At 44.4% G+C, this 19,819-nt stretch overlaps 1 protein-coding gene across 2 annotated transcripts in view; it reads left to right on the top strand.

Annotated features, from left to right (window-relative positions):
• Aoah (acyloxyacyl hydrolase (neutrophil)) overlaps positions 1–19,819 on the top strand; it is a 170,734-nt gene that overhangs the window by 59,247 nt on the left and 91,668 nt on the right. For both annotated transcript variants that reach the window (XM_013036058.1, XM_013036057.1), the window contains exons 6-11: positions 1,814–1,884; positions 4,562–4,622; positions 5,613–5,683; positions 6,923–6,971; positions 8,399–8,447; positions 10,542–10,636. In XM_013036058.1, coding sequence (XP_012891512.1) covers positions 1,814–1,884; positions 4,562–4,622; positions 5,613–5,683; positions 6,923–6,971; positions 8,399–8,447; positions 10,542–10,636 — 396 coding nt within the window. The remainder of the gene's footprint in view (positions 1–1,813; positions 1,885–4,561; positions 4,623–5,612; positions 5,684–6,922; positions 6,972–8,398; positions 8,448–10,541; positions 10,637–19,819) is intronic.

Here is a 19,819-nt window from a genome sequence, read left to right as displayed (position 1 = left end):
TTTTTCTTTTTGCTTATGTGGTACTGAGGAATCGAACCCAGGGCCTCAGGCATGCAAGGCAAGTGCTCTACCACTGAGCCACCTTCCCAGTCCCCAGCTTTTCTTTTTGCTTATGTGGTGCTGAGGAATCGAACCCCGGGCCTCAGGCATGCAAGGCAAGCACTCTACCACTGAGCCACCTTCCCAGCTCCCCTCCCTCCATTCTTATGCCCCCATCTTTGCCCATTCCCCCAAACTTGTATCTACTTTCCTGGTGTCTGTTTTGATAAACGATACATTAGTTGTTCAGAGGAATAGCACCTTTGGACTCCTCCCCTAAGTAAACCCCTTGTTAGTCAGTTTTGTGTGAATGCACTGAGCCATAAGTTATCATGCATAGCTGTATTTCCACATACGAGAGAAAACATGTGTGGTTTGTCTTTCTGAGCCTGGCTCAAAAACTTGGCTTCTTAGGCTGGGGATGTGGCTCAGTGGTAGAGTGCTTGCCTAGCATGCATGAGGCCCTGGGAAGGTGACTTAGTGGTAAAGTGCTTGCCTAGCATGCATGAAGCTCTGGGAATGTGGTTCAGTGGTAGAGTGCTTGCCTAGCATGCATGAGGCCCTGGGTTCAATTCTTCAGTGTCACATCAACAGAAAAATGCAGAAGTAGTGTTGTAACTTAAGTGGTAGAGTACTAACCTTGAGCAAATGAAGCCCAGGGACAGTGCCCAGGCCCTGAGTTCAAGCCCCAGGACTGGCAAACAACAACTTGGTTTCTTATTTCTCATGGGCCCTTTAACTCCATCATCTGCCCATTGTGCTACTCCCCTTTCAAGAGTGCCTTGTGCCACTGGGGTCTGCCTGTCCTCAGGGTATGATGTAGATGTGAACAAGGTCTGGCATGTTGTCTCCTCTCCTCCATGTTCACAGTGCTCTGTGATTCAGGACCCTCTAGCCAGGATGAAACATATCAATCTTCTAAGATGCCCTGTCTTCCCAGCACTAGGGCAGGGACTTCCCCTGCTAGGATCAAACCTCTGCATTACTGTGCTCCAAGGACGCTGCTGGTTTTCCTATAGCAGGTGCAGCTCAGACTGCATTACTAAGAGCTCCCATGTGGCCTCTGTTCTCCTTGTCTGTGACCACAGTGTGAGCTGCTAGGACCTAGAGCAGTAGCCCAGCAGGCATCAGAAAGACCTGGAAAGCCAACCATAGGGGGTCTAAATTGGTAGATGTGGGGCAGAGGAGTTTGCCTCTCTAGCAAGGCTGCGGATTGCATTCTAAATCAATGCTATGGGTTTCCATGTCTTATTTCATCCCCTCTTCCTTCCCACTTGATTTCCGAAGCATGTTGCTAGATGAATTCTGCTCAGACCGCGTAGGCACCCCATCGGTGTTGGGACATCCACTGAGACCACCTACCGGATGATGAGTCTGTACCTTGCACAGACGTAGAAGCACTCATCAGCACTTAGAGCCATGCACAAGAGCCTAGGGGCTGGTGGGAATCAACTGTGTCTCTCCCTTCATTGATAAATGTAGGTTTCTCTCCCTTAATTCATAAGTGCTGGCTTCCAACTTTTCCACCTCTAGTCTTCTTCTAGTCTCCTTCTAGTCTCCTTTCATTGATGAAAGCTTCATGAGGACCACACACAGGATGGGTGAGGGCACCTTCGCCACTGATGCTCAGCATGAACCAAGGTCAGGAAGTGGGATGGATGCACATGGAATGTGGGCACAGCAACAAGATTCTAGGAGGAAGGTTGGAGGATCTGTTCTTCCCTGTGGAGATACATTGCTGGAACTAAACAGCGTTCTTCCTTTGTCCTTCCAGAAATATCCCGGAGGTGCTTCCGATATTTGTTCACTCCCATTTTTGACCAAGATATGTGAGAAGATTAAATTGTACGTATCCTCTTTCTTCCGAGCACGTGACATCTTTGTTTGGTTGTGTTTTCTGGAAACTCAGAGCTTTTTGCATTTAAAAAGCAACATCCCAAATCTAGTAGTGTTTCTTGCTTAAAACAGGACTTGTGCAGAATTTGTTAGATAGGTTAACTCCATACAATGTTAGTTTTGAGGGTTTTTTTTTATGTGTAAGAAACAATGATTTCAGAGTTGGGTTTGCTTCCCCCTCTCAAATGTTGCTTTAGCCCATTGTGCTCTAGCCTGGCCCTCATGGGCATGGATAAAACAGACCCGAGGATGCAGAGGAGGGAGTCAGGCTGTACCTCTGAACTGAGAGGCTGTCCGTCTTCATTTCCCCTGGCTACACACCAGTGCCACAAACTGTGTGACTTGAAACAACAGAAATTGATGATCTCTCAGTTCTAAAGAGATCACAAATCAAGGTGACAGCAGGGCCATTGCTCTCTCAGACTCTCTGGGTAGAATTATTCCTTGTCTCCTCCTAGCTCTTGATGGTGGCTATTAATCCTTAGCTTGCAGCTGCATCATTCCCATGTCAGCCTCCATCTTTCATGCCGCCATCTTTCCTCAGTGTTTCTCTTTTCTTTTTGTAAGTGGGGTGGGGGGGGAGGGAAGGGATCAGGGCCTATCCTAATGACCTTCTCTTCCCTTGATTGCATCTGCAAAGACCCTGCTTCCCATAAAGGTCAGATCACAGGCACGATGAGTTAGTACTTCAATATATCCTTTGGTGAACATAATTCACATCCTAATGAAATTATCCTGGGCTCTGCCATCTTTTATCTCTTGAGTTCCATGGACGTGAAATCCACTCAACATCTCCAGTGTGCTGGAAAGTATCTATGGGGAGGAGGCGGCAGTTATGATTCTGACCCACATTCAGAGCCTGTTAAGAATCCAAGAGTTAACAATGTTTTCCTGGCTCATCTACCAGTAAGAGCTCCAACAGCCAGCCATGCAATATGCTGATCCCGGGGAAAAAACCAACATCCCCTTTGTGAATAGGGGTAGGGAATGTCAGGAGGGCAGAGGGGAATATCAGACCTGAAAGAAGATGGAAATGCAGGGGAAAGGATATGCCACTGCCTAACTGGGCTTCTACTATTTTGTCTGGAGGCTTCAAAACCATCAAATTTGGGCCTCTCCCACTCGATGAAGGCCCCTTGCATTATCTGTATTAGATATGCACTGAAAAGACAGTTATTCAACTGAACTACCTTCAAATTTTTTTGAGTTCAAGAGCAAATGGGGGACCAGATTTTCCTAGTCCAATTTGAAAGAGAAATTAGCCTTTTGTGGGGAAAAAGCAAAAATAGAGTAACTTTCCTTTTTCATTTTTTGACTGGTATTATAAAAATGAGGTACAGAGTGGTTACAGTTACATAAATCAGGTAAAGAGTACCTTTCTTGTTGGACAATGTCACCCCTTCCCTCGTTCTTCCCAGTTTTTCCCTTCTGTTCCACCCACAAGGTATATAGTTCATTTTCAACATCGTTTCTAGTGAGTACCACTTTTGCATTTGTTCATACTTTCCACCTCCATTTCTGTGCCAGAATAGCTTTCTTTACAAAAAGAAAACAAACAAAAAAGCTCATTGTGTCTTGAACCCAATTGACACAATTGAAATGTATTTAGTACTTTACAAAGCACACTGAAATGCAGCCTCATTTATTCTTCAAAGTGACCTTATTATTTCCATAATATCTCATTATTATTTCAGTAACAATAATGATCATTAAAACTGTCTAGTGCTGACCAAGGACCATGTAGCCAACAGCCCTACCAGCCAGACTTCATTGTTGTCCCTTTCCAAAATAAGTGACCTTAAGTCTTACCTTCAGTCTCACACCTGGTTTTCCTTGACCCCTTGGACTTAGTCTGACTCTTTAGATGAGCATGTTTTATCTGCCTCACCCTTCACACAGGACTGCATCCATTTGCCTTGTGGTTCCTGGGCCTGCTTTTGTTGATTCAAAAGATCACTTAGTAAAGCCCAGTCAGGGACATGATAAGAAGTCTAGAGTTTAGATTCCAGAAGAGGTTCACATAGTATTCTCTAGTCGTTATGATTTTCCTAGCTGAAAAGTGGCCTTAGTTATTTATGATTCTGTAACAATCCAGAAGTGAGGACACAGGGGCAGTTTTCCCTCTAGAAATATTGGCAGCTTTGACCTGAGCTGAATTGGTTAGTGTATCTGGGTCCCAAGCTCAGGAATGGAGGTACAAGTTGCCAGTGAATGGCAACTATCCACAATTCTCAGAGTAAGTGGTTGAGAAGTAAAATATCAAAGAAAGACTTCCATAAGGAATGTTTCAGAGGGCACCAGTTCAATGTATAGTGCGGAGTTCATCCACTGGACCAAAAACGTGATCTTGTACTTCCCAGGGATCTCAACGCAGACAGCCCATGGCCTGTACAATGCCAAGCTGATTATTCCACTTCCCCACATAAGCCAAGTTAACTAACAAAAAGAAAACCAATAGGCTGTATGGAGAGATCAGAGACAGGCTCCAAATTTTGCAGTTAGATTAGCCCTCTTGTCACACACACAACACAGCCATGTTAGAAAAAGTCTCTATTTGCATTTACAAACATCAATTCTATATATCTTGTTTTTAACCTCACTAGGTTTTTGTTTTTCTTTTCTCTAGATCTATAAAGTACTCTGTGCCATTCAAAGATGCGGATTCTGACAAATACAGCATTTTCCCAGTGAGTATTGTTACGAAGAACCAGATGTTCACTGAATATTACGTTTTCTACACATTTCTTTGCTTTAATAAGATAAGACTGAATTTCATCTGAGTGTATTTTTATTATTCTAATGAGCAATATATCATTTCTCAATTCTAAGGATCCTAGGCTATTTTATAACAATACCTAGGCCACCAAAGTGAAGCTGAGACCCAGACTTTCTGCTTCCAACCTATCCTTGTTTCTATCCCAACTGGAATTTCCAAGATAACTACAGTTATCTTAAAGGGAAATCTGAATTATTCTTGAAATTTATAAGCCTGTGTTCACTTTCCTTTTAAAAAGTGTGTGTGTGTGTGTGTGAGCGCGCGCACGCGCGTGCGTGTGTGCACATGCTCATGCATGCACATTTGATGCAAATCTGTTAGAATGATTGGTGTTTTCTGAGGAATCACATAAGCAAGTGACAGGTTACACACGCCCCAAAATGTGGGGGAACGTCTGGTGTTTTATGTGAAGGACAAGAAAAAAACACTACTGTGATTTAATTCTTTCAAGTCAGACACACAGGCACCCTGTGAGATTAACAGTTAGCTTGATTATTTCAAAATTGCCCAATAAAATGGCCAATCATTTGGTCAAATAAATGATTTTACTGACTGTGAAGACTGATGGATTCCAGAGGAAGTTTAGAAAGCCAAAAGGCCCTGCTGTTTCTGGGGGTACCCAGAAACACACACACAAAGAGCCAGATGTGCATATGTATGTCTCATGCACACAAGCATCTACAACACACTCACATACCTAACACACACACATACTCTCCATATGTGTATACAGCATAGTGAGTCTTGTATGAATCTGTTTCCTTTGTGATCTACTGTTCCTCAACTGTGTCTGAATTAGAAACTGCAGTGTCCATGCCATTCCAACAGCTCTGATTAGCCTTCGCAATGGGTAACATCAAAGCCAGAATGAGTCCCTCCTGGGTATGCTCTTTAATTCCAGACACTGCGGGGCTATCACTGGAGAGGGAGAGACTGTAACGACAGTGACAAGATGGCGCACCCAGGCAGAAGGTAACTCTTGCTGGTCACTGATCTTTGAAAACTGCCTTCTCAAAATGAATCAGTGGGCATAATTTCTTCCCCTGCAGCCTGAGGAATCCCCCTGGCCCAGAGAAGAGAGCTCTGTTCATCCACTCACCACTACTCTTTTGTTCATTTGTGCAAGATAATGCTTAGGGACTGTCTAAGATTTGCAAAGCACTCTGCATCCTGTTAGTTGAAGATGAAATAGAAATATGTCCCTTCTCCTGGTGCTAAGAATCTAGTGGGAGAGATAAGCATGTGATCATGGCTGTGGACATTTACACACCTCCCACGTGAGATCCACATGCAAGGCAGGAGGGGGCAGGATTAGTGGCCTCTTTCCAAGGGAGCAAAAAGAGAACTCCAAAGAAGAGAAGACCCATTAAATGCCAGTCCTGGCCTGATATTCACCCCAGCAGAGCTTTGGTTTCCCAAAAGAGTAGCAGAGGGGGTGGATGTAACCCCAATATAGGATCTGAATGTATGGAAATCACACAGTGAAATTCCTTCATGCAATTAGTATGCTGATTTATTTTATTTTATTTCAATTTGTCCATCATGGGGCCTGAACTCTGGGCCTGGGCACTGTCCCTCAGCTCTTCAACTCAAGGCTAGCACTCTACCACTTGAGCCATAGCACCACTTCTGGCTTTTTTCTGCTTATATGGTGCTGAGGAATAGAACCCAGGGCCTCATGCATGCTAGGCAAGCACTCTACCACTGAGCCACCTTCCCAAGGCCTCATGCATGCAAGGCAAGAACCTTACCACTGAGCCACCTTCCTGGACCTAGCATGCTAATTTTATAAGGGAGGAAAATGGGTATGTCATCCTTCATTTACTCTGTGATCAGAATGCTTACATTACATTAACTAGATGCTTAGGTATTTCAGTGGGACAATTGTAACATCTCAATAAATGCACTTGCCCATTCTACCCATTCGTACCTTCATCCCTGACACAATCCAGGAATATAGGCAACCATGAAAAGGACTGGCTTAGTTCCAGGGCTCCCTGCAAATATTCCAGGTCAAGATGCATACATACGGGTCAAGAGGAGGCCTCTGTATGTCCCAACATATCTGCTTCGGACCCTCTTTTTTGACGAACACTGATTTTTCCCCTGATACTTGTGGGGGCACTCATTGATTATTTATGAAACTAACATTCCCCTAGAGAGTTCAAGATGCATCCTAAACACCAGCACTTACATGTGTTTTCTTCTCAGGCCAGCCAACTGGGATGCACAGTATGACTCAAACTGTAACGGCATCTGGGTAAGCAACTGGATTCCAACTTAACTCCTCTTTTGCTTTCTCCCCAAGAGCCCAGGCCTGCTTGCTTAATCATGCCTAAGGAAGAAGACCAGCCTGTGGAAACTCTAGCTGATTAGAGGGCTGTGAGAGCATCCCTGATGCTGGGGGAGCTGAGGTTCCCCATCACAGCCTCTTACCCTGGCTTATGGCCACCCACAACAAATGCCTTCTTTCTGAAGGACGGTGGAGTGGGGAGCAGCCCACACAACTCTTGGAGAAAATCACCCGCTGTCATTTTTTTTGTTGCAGCCACTTTTTTTTTTCTATTTCATAATCCTCACCCAGCTGAGGGGAAATTGCCCTGTGTGTGTCCCATCCCAGACACCTCTAAGGCTGGGGTCCAAGTTCTCTATGAGTAATGGATTTCTGGCTTCAAAGGAGAGAATGGGGAAGGGAAGAAGAAAACTATGTAAGTGCTTGTCTGCAGAAGCAATAGCAATGCACACTCCATGTCACAGTAGTAGATTGACCTAACTGGAGGGAGTCCTTATGAAGAAAACTCAAGTTTGAAAGTAGCTAATTATTTAGAACCACAAAAGAAATCCTCACATTGCTTAAGTCTTGGAAGATCTCATAGGGGATCCCCTAAGACCAGGAGAGTGAATGCACTGTCCCCATCATGTCTTTGGCCAGTCAATACTTTTGCCTTAGAATACCAGTTATCTCTATTCCAAGGAACATGAACTGCTGCTGCATGAACAGGCAGCTCCAGCCTCAAGTGTTACATGGCCTACTCCCAGGCCCAACCCTTCTGGGGTTCCTAAACTTGGCACTATTGATGTTTGGGTTGGGTGATTCTTTATCATTGATGTGGTCTTCCTCACTAAAGGATATTTCAACCACCTCACTGACCCCCAATCCATGAGACATCCAAAGGTCTTCTCCCCACCACTCTGGTAACAATTAGAAATGTCTTCAGACATTACTAGTGTCCCCTGGGTTGAGTGTGGGTTGGGAGGTAAAGAGGAAAATTGGGGGCTGTTTGAGAATTGCTGCAGTAGAAGCATCAATCTTTAGGTACTGGACATCAGGACACTTAAATCTCCAGCTAAAAAGTGTGGAACTTCCCCCTGATCTGTGTTCCAGTCACTTGATGGTTATTTCACTCTGAGGAGGGAGACTGTGACCCAGCTCCTTTCCTCTGCTCACCATGTGCCCTGATAGAAGAGACCCTGCCACTAGACTGCTTCTTTATCCTATTTCCAATTCCTCTTAAGCCCAGCCCAGTCACCAGGAGTGTTGCTATGTTGCATTAGTGGCTCAGGAGACAAGAAAGGGTTAGATCTATTAATTTGCCTTTGCACTTTAAAGGCAGTTGGGAAGAATTTCCCGAAGGCTTCTCATGAATTTAAAAACACACTGCTAATCTCTGCATTTCTCTTTTAAAGGGTGTCGATCCCAAAGATGGAATTCCATATGAGAAGAAATTCTGTGAAGGTAGGAGCTAAAAGTCAGTGTGCTTATTGCAACTTCTATTCTGTCAAATAGAGGAACAGACACGCCCAGTCACTGCCCAGGAAGTGCTGGGGTGAGTTTACTTTATGGTGGCTCATTTCCATTTGTTTTTATGACAAATCAGAAAAAGACAGGGGAAAGATATAGGAGAGGGAAAGAGAATCTAGAAGATGCAAAACTTAATTTGCTTAATTGGCTTTTTTTACTTAAGGCGTTAGGGACTTTCACAGTAACATTAGAAGAGGCAGCAGGATAGATAAGCAAGGAGCCAAAAAAATAAAAAGCAGGGGAGGGGGAAACAGGAGGAGAGAGGATAAGTGAAATCCTCGCTCATCTGCACATCCTTCTTGATGCACTACAAAGTCAGATACTTGGGCTTGTACAACTGGAAGGCTTCTGTCCCTGGATCTAATGATGTATACCTGAACACCTCGGGGGAGAATGCCTGCAGATACTGCCTCAAAGTAACTGAGCAAAAATGCCCTAATCCCACAGACATCTGGGCCACCAGTACTGCAAAGGGCTAGGAAGGGTCTTAAAGAAGACCTTCAGATGTCATCACAGTTTTCTGATCCACTGTATTTCCTCCTTCTTCAGAGGCAACTGGGGAATTCCCTTCCTTCATTCAGCAGCACTTCCAGGGAAACCATTCTAAAGGTCACCCAGGGCTAAATTGGGCTCAGGGCACAAAACAAAACAAATCAAACAAAAACCTCCAACTCTCATGCAGTCCTTGCCTTCAATCAACTTACAGTGTAATTGTCTCTATGTTCTCAGAGGGGTGAGGAGGAGGATGGAAAATGTAAGGGTGCATTACATATGTGGGAAGTATAGAAACGTTTCTTTCCACAAATAAGTGAATAAATAAACTTATGAATGAATCTGGAGTTGGAATGTGGCTCCATGGTAGAAAGCTTGTCTAATATGCCCTGAAAAAAAAGGAAACATAAACAATTAATAATAAGTGTAGTTGAAAATGAACCACTTTGCCCTGTGGGTTCCTGATGAGACACTCATGCTCTACCCACCTGTGCCCTCCTACATGCTTTGGAGTTTCTTCCTTCCCATTTCACTGGGCCAGTGGCAGCTTCTATGGAAGCTGTGGCTAAGGAGCATCACAGGAAGGTGGGCCATACTCTGGCCTCCTCTGAGTGGTTGGGGAATGGAGACTTGTCTTTTCGTCTGTGAGAGGCATTGGTTTGTTTTACCAGGCTGCTGAAGAATGTGGAGAAGTATATCCACACATGAATGGTGTGTGTGAATGGGTCTCAGGATTAGATTAGGTGAGTCTTACCTGTAGACATCCAGGCTTCACAGAAACCTTTCTATCGCTTCTTAATCAGTCAGAATTGCCCAGTGTTTTTGTGTATGTGGATTAAGGGATTTCAAAGACTATCTTTTTTTGTTGTTGTTTGTTTGTTTTGTCAGTCATGGGGCTTGAACTCTGGGCCTGGACGCTGTCCCTGAGCTCTTCAGCTCAAGGCGAGCACTCTACCACTTGAGCCACAGCACTTCTTCTGGTTTGCCAGTGGTTAATTGAAAATAAGAGTCTCATAGACTTTCCTGCCCTGGCTGGCTTTGACCCATGATCCTCAGCTCTCAGCCTCCTGAGTAGCTAGGATTACAGGCACCCAGCTGACTATAATATCCTTTTAAGAAAAAAAAATCAGAATTGTTCTGAGAGGTCATTATCTCTTCTAGTTAATTATAACAGAAATGGGGCCAATGTGTGCTCCAAGAAAAACATTTCCCAGATCAAAACAACTGGAATATTTTTTTTTCTGATCTCAGATCAAGTTGATTTTCATGTAGATCTCCATCATTCATTCACCCAGGATGTTGTACAACAGTTGGTTTTAGACTGATCTGGGAAGCATGCCTGCATTTCTACAGCTTAGCTGGCAATGCCAGTGGCCTAGAAATTTCATTCTGCTCCTAAATGCTATTGTCTCTCAGTGTCTCCAACATCTCAGTTAGGATATGCTGGGCCTGGCCTACGCATAGGCCTTCTGCTCCCAGTCTGCACCTCTCCATTGCTTCAGCACATAAATAATGCAGGTACCTTGTGCCGCCTAGGTTCACAGCCCCGGGGGATCATTTTGCTGGGAGACTCTGCTGGGGCTCATTTTCACATTGCTCCTGAATGGATCACAGCTTCACAGATGTCTTGGGTAAGTGTTTTTGCCAATCATCATTTGGGATGCACCAGTCTTTGTTTCTGTGTCCCCCACCTGCTACTCTTTCTGAATGCAATGCCAACACCAAACAGGTGCAAACATCCTTCCTCAGCAAAATCTGCCTGGCAGGGTACAATTACCACTGTGTGAGCTCCAAGCAAAGGGAAGACCAGGGTTTCACCTACTTACTCTCCAGGTTCGGCCCAATTGCTGCTAGGAGTCCTGGGGATGGCAGATGGGAGGCAAAAAAAAAAAGTGGCTACATGAGGTGTAGGGGGAAAGATGGATGTATTCCAGCTTTCTGTGGGGGTCAGAAGAGGATGATTGGGGCCTATTTGCTTTCTACCTGACTAAGCAAGAAGGACTGGACAGAGCACACTGCTGGGCTCTTGATGGCCACCACTGTGTTCAGCAGAACGACAGCAGGGGACAGACAAGCTTTTCATCTCTTCCTGAAGAGCAGCATGGCTATCTTGGTATGCCTCTTAAGGAAAATGCAGTCAGGCACCGGTGGCTCATGCCTATAATTCTAGCTACTCAAGAGGCTGAGATCTGAGACTCATGGTTTGAAGCCAGCTCCTGGCAGACAAGTCTGAGATTCTTACTTCCAATTAACCAGCACAAAGCTGGAAGTGGAGGTGTGGCTCAAATAATGGAACATCAGCCTTGAGTAAAAACACAAAGTAAGAGTGCAAGACACTGAGTACAAGCCCCAGTATCTGCGTATGCATGAAATACATACATACATACATACACACATACATACATAAATAGCAGAATCAAGACTGTAAATAATGAGAGAGTTCTAGAAGGCAAAGAAAGGTAAAGGAAGTTCAACATTTATTGACAGGTGCCATAAGATGGATGTTGATGTGTTGCTCAGATGATAATCTTATGAATACCATCAGCCCCTCATATCCGCAGGTCCTACAACCAGTCAAGCAAGTGCAGACAGAAAATGCAGGTAGGCCTACAATGATTGCATTGTAATGAGCATTGCATTGTAATGTGCCCAGTTTTTTCCTGTCATTATTCCCTGAGCAATACAGTATAATAACTATTTACAAAGCACTTATTGGTATTCAGCCTTGTAAGTCATCTAGAGATGGTTTAAGGCCTACAGCAGGCTGAGGGTAGGTTCTATGCAAATGCTGCCTTCTCATATTTAAGCGACTTGAGCATCCATGCGTTTTGCTATATTCAAGGGAAGTCTACAACCATTCCCTCAGGAATGCCCAGGGATCTCCATCTGGATTGGAAATAGATGGAAGTGATGTTTATTCTCTCCCCATCATCCAGGCACACAGCTGCCCCATCCTCAGGAGAGCCATTGTCTTCCCTTTGCAGTGTACAAACATCTGGGGAAATGATGTGACAAAGGATGGTAGCCAGAGGGTCAAGGATGGGTAGTCTGAATGCTACACAAACAGAACAGAAGGTGCCAGATCTTCTGCAATATCCTTAAGTCACAAGTTATCACAAAGAAGGTGCCAAAGTCTGTGCCAGAACCATGTATACATTTGGTTGCAGCTAGTGCAAAGTGATGGCACAGAGGTAGGTATCCTGTTCAAAACTGAGGAGAAGGGCTGGGAATGTGTCTTAGTGGTAGAGTGCTTGCCTTGCACACATGAAGCCCTGGGTTTGATTCCTCGATACCACATACACAGAAAAGGCTAGAACTGGCACTGTGGCTCAAGTGGTAGAGTGCTAGCCTTGAGCAAAAGAAGCTCAGGGACAGAGCCCAGGTCCAAAGTTCAAGCCCCAAGGTGGCAAAAATTAACTGAGGAGAAGAAGTTGGGTATGAGAGTTGAGGAGATGAAGCTAGGCATGGGAGTGTATGCCTGTAATCCCAGCACTCCACAGACTAAAGCTGGAATACATAACAAGCTTTGGGCTGCATAGTGAGATCTTGTCTCAAAAACAAACACAATAGAGACACATGGATGGATGGATGCTGGGATGGACAGATGGTTAGCTATAGCTGATATAGATAGAAATAGATCTTTTTCTTCAGTGGTCTCCTCTCACCTTGTCAAGATGGAATTTTTATTTGATATTTAATATCACTCTCAGCAATGATGCATTATCAACATGGCTATTTTTTCATCCTTATGTTACACAATGCCAGTTGTGTGGACAACACTAGGGACATTGGACCCTTATGTGGAGTTGCTGGAATCCCACAATTCTTGATCATAGTTCATCTCTGGGTGGCTTTCAGCTGCCAATGAGAGGGAAAGATCAAAGGGACTCAGGAAGACTGAAGGAGGAACAGAGGATTCCCTGAGGCACAGAGCTACCAGGCTGAGCACTTCCTTTAGGGGGAGGGGGACTCTGGGCTTTGCAGGCTCTGGGATTCTCACCCTGAGACACTCAGGCCTCAGGCCTGCTGGGATCTTCCTGCCAGTGCTCCATAGGTCCAAAACCCAGCCAGGTACCTCCCCTGCCCAGAGCTGGCTTCTCCTGCTCACAGCTGCCAGTTGACCCTCAAGGGTCTGCAAATCTGGGCACTGGGATGTGCTAAGTTCTTGGATGTAAGATGGTGCTCATGTTTCCTGTTCCTCCCCACCCCACACAGAAATAAAATGTTCCTTGACTTCTCTGTCACAAATTAAAGAAATTGAACATGAATTTGAACATTCTCCCATATACCTTCTCCACACGGGGGAAACTGAGCCCTCTCTGAAAGAATGCACATGGGGAAACATAGTCATCTCTCCAAAAGAATGAGCAAGTGAGGAAACAATTCAAATACATGACAATGCTCACGTGCCCACCAGAAAAGTGCTCTTCTGCATAAATCTTTCTGAAGGAAAGAGTGATAGTTTATAAAATGTCCAATTCAGATTTGCAACATAATTGCCGAAGATTGCGCCTGTGAGTAATCCAAGACCCACTGGGAAAATTCCAGAACTCAGGAAAAAGGCTACATAAGTGTTGAGCATAAAGAGGCAACAGACAAGCAGAATGGGTCCTTTGGACTGATAAGGAAATCGAGAAAAAAAAGAAAAGATGTCAGACAAAATCACTGTCTGTCGCTGTCACCTTGGATAAACCAGTTACCCAGGACTTTTGGCAAGGACTTATGCTTCCATGAGCTAGCAACGTGAGCATATCCTGCATCCACGTGTTGGATTCAAACCAGATCCTAGAATGACGCAGCTCTCACTGAGCCTGACTGATGTCCTGTGTTTGTCTTCCCTCTTCCTGAACCTGGGCTGAAGAAAGGGGTGTCTCTCTTCACCACCTCAGGGCCTCTGGTGAGAACTGCCCTTCCCCACCCTCTCCACATGCAGGAGCTCATGGGGAAGCTTTTTGAGTCTTGAGAAGAATCTAGAATGTGGAACCCTTGTTCTGTGCACCAATTAACCCAACATGACAGAATGCAGCTTAGCATGTGTTGGTATGAGCTTGAGCCAGTCCCCTGTCCCACATTTTTGGCAGTAAACGATCTGCAGAGATAACCATGAGAATGGATTGATAAAGCACCCAAATTAGACATTAAAAAATGGTCAGCACTCATAAGTCTTACCAGTATAGTAACAATGCAATGGAGAGCAAGACAGTGGTACAATTTTACTGTCATTGTGTCTGCTGTCTTAAGCCTTTGGTTTTGTAAGGTTCTTAAACCATGTCCAGATTAACACTCCTCCCCCGGCTATGGCTGCACATATAGTTCAGTAGTAGAACAGTTGCCTGCACATGTTAGGCCAATAGCACCACACCTACTAGCACCAAGCTGGGGGACAAGGCTTTAACACATGGGCCTATGGAGGACATTTCAGATTTAAATAACAGCAACCATCCTCCTCTCTGACCAATCTCACTATACTGGGGCTGGGCCCATGGCTGAGGAGCTGCTGCTTTCTCTTGAGACTTCAGATGTTCAAGAAATAGGACACTACAACTCCAATTCTCAAAGGCATGAAAAGCCAGCCAGACATCTGGGCTCACATCTGGAATCTTAACTACACAGAAGGCTGAGATCTAAAGATCTCAGTTCAAAACCAGACTAGGTAAGTAAGTCTGTGAGACTGTAATCTTCAATTAACCACCCAAAGGCCATAAGTGGAGCAGTGGCTCAAGTGATAGAGTGCCAACCTTGAGCAGAACGGCTAGAGACAGCACCCAGGCCCTGAGATCAAGCCCTAGGACCGCACAAAGAAGAAGAAGGAAAACAAAGATCTCTATGAGAGAAACATGGAATTAGGGAAGGAGCATCGTAGGATCCCTAGTCCATTCCCTTGTCACACTCATAGCTCTGGGCTCCCCTCTTCTTACTATTCGAGTCCTTTAGTGACATCATCTCAAAGGATGAGATGCCAGATGTCTGGAAAATTGCATAGGTGGAATCCTTTTAGACCAGATTCTAATCATCCCCAAAGCCAACATCTAAAATAAAAGATAAACCAAAGCACTGGCGCAGAGGGTGTTGCCTCCTCTGGGGAACTGGGTACACAGTGGTTAGATTTCACAGAGAACTGACTGTATCCCTAATAGGAGGGGGAAAAAAGATGCAGAAATAAGCAGAGATTAATCATTGCAAGAAACAGATGCTGATTCTGAGACTGGAATACAAGTAGGAAAGTGGAGCATCGGCTAGGCAAATGACATAGTGCCTAGGCCTCGATCCAGTGCCCTCTCATTGCAGGGAGTAAACAGGCCAGGAGCACCTGCAGCCCCTTCTTTCCTGCCCTGCCAGTCCCTCAGTGTGGACCGCCCCCCCCCTTTGCCCCTGTCCCAAGCCTGTTTGCAGCTAATGAGATTAAGAGAATGTTCATCTGGAGAGATATTGTAGCTTAATAAGGAGGTGGTGAAGAATCTCCCTTTAGTTTCTCAAAACAAAAGCTTCTGAGCATCATTCTGCTGAAGGCTGGAAAGATGTGCCTGTCCCTGGGTCCTTACACAGCATCGCTTCAGGCACAGGTTCAAATCCAGCCTCGCTTTTCTGGAAGACCTTACCATTGAAAGGTTTCAAAGAAAACCAGAGGAACTCCCCCAAGTACAGTCCTGCTGGCTCTTTTGCTTGTTTGTTTGCTGCTGTCCTTTTAAAGAAGAAACAATCCCTGTTTGAGCTGCTTTGTTGAAATGAAGGAGAGGCGGCTGCGCCTGCAAGTCCAGCGGTAAATGCCGCCCTCCTACCTCATCCTCCATCTGCTCCAAAATTATGTCCAAAATATTAAAAGCTCTGTCTCATTGAAGCCGATTTGCAGGACGAGCCGGAGAAGGAGATGAAGGGAGAGAAGCGATCCTGAAATGCAATTTCCCAAAAATGTTTATTTTATTTATTTTACTCCTAAAGACAGTTGCCTGTCCTATTATAAAGTCTCAGCACGACCCTGGGCAGACTGTGGTCTGTAAGGCAAGGAGCACAGATTGAATTTCGTGCTGTGTCAAGGACAAAATAAATCCGTCATCTGACTGCAGAGAATGCATATTCACCCAAGAGCAAAGCGGCTCCCATCTTTCAAGCCCTGCATGCTTCATTCCTTTTCCAAATGATTCAGTCTGGCCTGTTGGGTGACTCTTTATTAGCCCGCAAACAGCACAGGCAGGATCACAACTCTCACCTAATTCGCTTTCCTCCTTGTCTCCCATTTCTGTGGATTTACCAGGGCCCTTAGAGCTTCTACTAAGCAGAAAGGCTGATTTTCATGGTTCACATATAATATGGAAATTCCATCTGAGTTAACTGCATGTCAACTCCAGAAATATCTAAGCATTTGAGTACTTTTTCATTACGGTTTTTTTTTCTTTTAAGACGAGGGAGAGCTACTGTTGAGTAAAACTGAACACAATTACATTTTCTGCTTTTCTGACATGTTGAAGGCTAGCAGATTAAAGATGCTAAACGGGAAGAAGGGAACGCTCTGCCCCAGTTTAGCTCTCATTTATTCTGTCAGAAAAGAGCGTTTTGTTCACCAGTGTGAAGTCTTTCTCCAGAAGCCATGAGGGACAAGACAACTACTTTTCTGCTCCCTTTCTCTGTCTGAGAATAGGTAAGACTGTCTATTTCTGATCAAATTAACACCCGTTTCACCATCTCAACCTGAGCATCGTGTTTTCTCTCCTTCCAGGAAGTAGGATACATTTCTAGGCTCATTTAGCCCCAAACATGCTAGGCCTTAGGACCTCTGAGAGGTTTGCAAACTAAATACCATGGTTTAAAAAAGCAGGGTGAAGAGAAGCCTAGGACTGTGGTTTAGTGGTAGAATGCTTTCCTAGCATACATGAAGTCCTGGGTTCGATTCCTCAGCACCACATAAACAGAAAAAGCCAAAAGTGGTGCTGTGGCTCAAATGGTACAGTACTGGCTTTGGGCAAAAGAAGCTCAAAGCTGGGCACTGGTGGCTCATGCCTGTAATTCTAGCTACTCGGGAGGCCGAGATCTGAGGATTATAGTCAAAGCCAGCCTGGGCAGGAATGTCTGTGAGACTCTTAGCTCCAGAAAACCAGAAGTGACGTTGTGGCTCAAGTGGTAGAGCCTAACCTTGAGCTGAAGAGCTGAGAGACAGCATCCAGGCCCAGAGTTCAAGACCCACAACCAACAAAAAGAAGAAGAAGAAGAAGCTCAGGGACAGCACCTGGACCCTGAATTGAAGCCCAAAGACTAGCAAACAAACAAACAAACAGCACCAGCTGGGTGCCAGTGACTCACACCTGTAATCCTAGCTATTCAGGAGGCTGAGATCTGAGGATCATGGTTCAAAACCATCTGCAGGCAAGAACATTTGTGAAACTCTTATCTCTAATTAACCATCAAAAAAAACAGAAGTAGAGCTGTGCCTCATGTGGTAGAGCATGAGCCTTAAGCAAAGCAGCTCAGGAGCCCCCAGAACTGGCACCAAAAAAAAAGTCAAGATGCAATCATTTAACCTCTATATCTCTAAAAGGCATTTAGTTGCTCAGCTCACATACTGTCCCAGCCCACTGTATGGAAATTTTTTCCTGGGGAGGCAGCTTGAGTCAGCCCACGACTGCCCAGGGTGCAGCTGAGATTCGAGGACAGTCTCTTGTCCTCAGGTTAATAGCACATACCATTTTACTTCACTTATACCTTGGAATGGGTCTCAGGGACCTAACTCTTCATAGAAGAAAGACCAAGCATCTCAAGTCCATTGGGAGCACGTGGAAAGAAGAAATTCTGAAATTTAAAATCATTTGGGATGGTTGGAAATGGTTGCTATACACCACATTCATTCATCTCTAAAACAGTCTCCTTCTACACCAGTCTTGGGCCATTTGAAAGGCAGAGATTATTCAGCCTGACCCAACTATCTGTAGGATTTTCTGAGAAAGGAAAAAAATCAAGAAAAATATGCATGAAATAGAGGAAACCCAAGGACTCCAAAGGAAGAAATGGAAGATAGCATGACCAACTGAAGAATTTATTTATAGCTTGGGGACAAAGAGCTTGAAAGAAAGTCTATCAAGAAATAGCAAAGAGTCGCCATCTTGTATTGGTAACAGATATTAAGAGCTAGCAAGGAGGAGTGTCTGCATCAGCCCTTCTTCAAAGACTAGTTATTAATTGGGCATGGTATCAGTTCAGCTGCCATAAGAAGCAATCCCAAGACACTGTGAAATCCATGCATGGATCAAGGCTGCCATCCACTCATGTTGATATGTTGTCTTATTTGAAATACAGCCATGTTCATTTATTTATGCCTTGTCTAGGGATGATTCAAAGGAGAGCAGAGCCCACAGCAAAAACCTACAATAATAACTACCTACTTCTTTCTGGGATAGATTGGCCAACTATACCCATTGCCTGTGTGTGGGATGTGATTAGCAAAGCTCCCACAAGGTGTAGTGAGTACACAGAAGAGGACACCTAGCAGAGAGAAGACAGGTCAGTCATGGAAAGTCTCAGAGGAGAATCAGCATTCAGCTCAATGGTCAAAAAAGACATCAGATCAGGAGGAAGCCCAGGACCAGGCCCAGAGGTCTAGAGTACAGTGGTTATTAGTTTAGGAAACACAGATGACAGAGGAGGGTAGAAAGGAAGATGAGATTCAGCAGGAGGCGGCAGTGCCCTATGGAACAAGGGGTGTTGTCCATTTCTGGCTCTTGGTAGACATTTATTGCTTTTCCTATGTGTGAAAAAGAACTTAATGTTTCTCTAGCTCCGTGAAAGAACTGACTTCTAATTATCTTTTGGTAAAAGGGGGACACTTAAAGCTCCTTATTTTCTTGCTCTTCAAATACAATTCTCTAGCTACTCTCACATAAAACATTAGCAGGCATGGAACTCGGTTGACAGAGTCCAATCATGAGATGTGCTTCATGGGGAATGAGATGGTTAGATAAATGGGTCCCTTGACTTACACACTAAATGAATAAATCATAGAGTGAGAGCTTAAATAATAAATAATAGAAAGGGGAAAAGGAAGAAACTAAGGGAAGCTGACAAGGTTAAAAAAAAAAAGAATACAAAGAGGAAAAGTGAAATGTTGAGAGGTGCCTGCCATTCTGTGTTCACATTTATGGGTCATGTTACGCAAGAATTCTTCATCGGAATGTGTCTCCTACCTCTGATATTGTAGGGTTAAAGCTAATGCATTTTCTCTCAAAATTTCTGAGAGGGAGTTTGAGCTCAGGGTGAAGTTTATGCAGTCATTCGAGGGGTTTCCTGATGTTTGAGCTATTCTGCTTATTGATCTGTGGTACGTAGCTTGTCTTTGGCTTCCATATATGGGGTGGTTTATGCAGCAGTAATAGAGACTGGTGTATTTGCTGTATGCCCATCTTCTTTGACTGTCATATGAGGAGTCTCAGTGTTTTGTACTTGGCATTGAAACTGTTTGAACTTGTTTCTCCCACCCTTCCTTGTCTGATTTCCTCTTTCTAGCCTTACAGGACTTAACATTTACATCTGTGTTGGCTGCTATAACCAAAGATCTTTGGTCCCTCCATTTCTTTTTTTTGTTTCTTTGTTATTGTGAAAATACCGTACAGAAGGGTTACAATTACATGGGCAAGGTAATGAGTACATTTCTTTTTTTTTCTTTGCAATTTTTTTTAATTTAATTTATTTTATTTTATTTGTGAACATACTGTACAGAGGGGATACAATTACATCGGCAGGATAATGTGTACATTTCTTACCAAGCATTGCAGCCTCCTCCTTTGTTTACCCTTCACATCCCTTCCCAGCCTCCCCCCTCCCCCCCAGTC

The sequence above is a fragment of the Dipodomys ordii genome, unplaced genomic scaffold (assembly GCF_000151885.1).
Source record: "Dipodomys ordii isolate 6190 unplaced genomic scaffold, Dord_2.0 Scaffold245, whole genome shotgun sequence".
NCBI classification, from domain to species: Eukaryota; Metazoa; Chordata; class Mammalia; order Rodentia; family Heteromyidae; genus Dipodomys; species Dipodomys ordii.
This window is presented reverse-complemented; position numbering and strand designations above follow the sequence as displayed.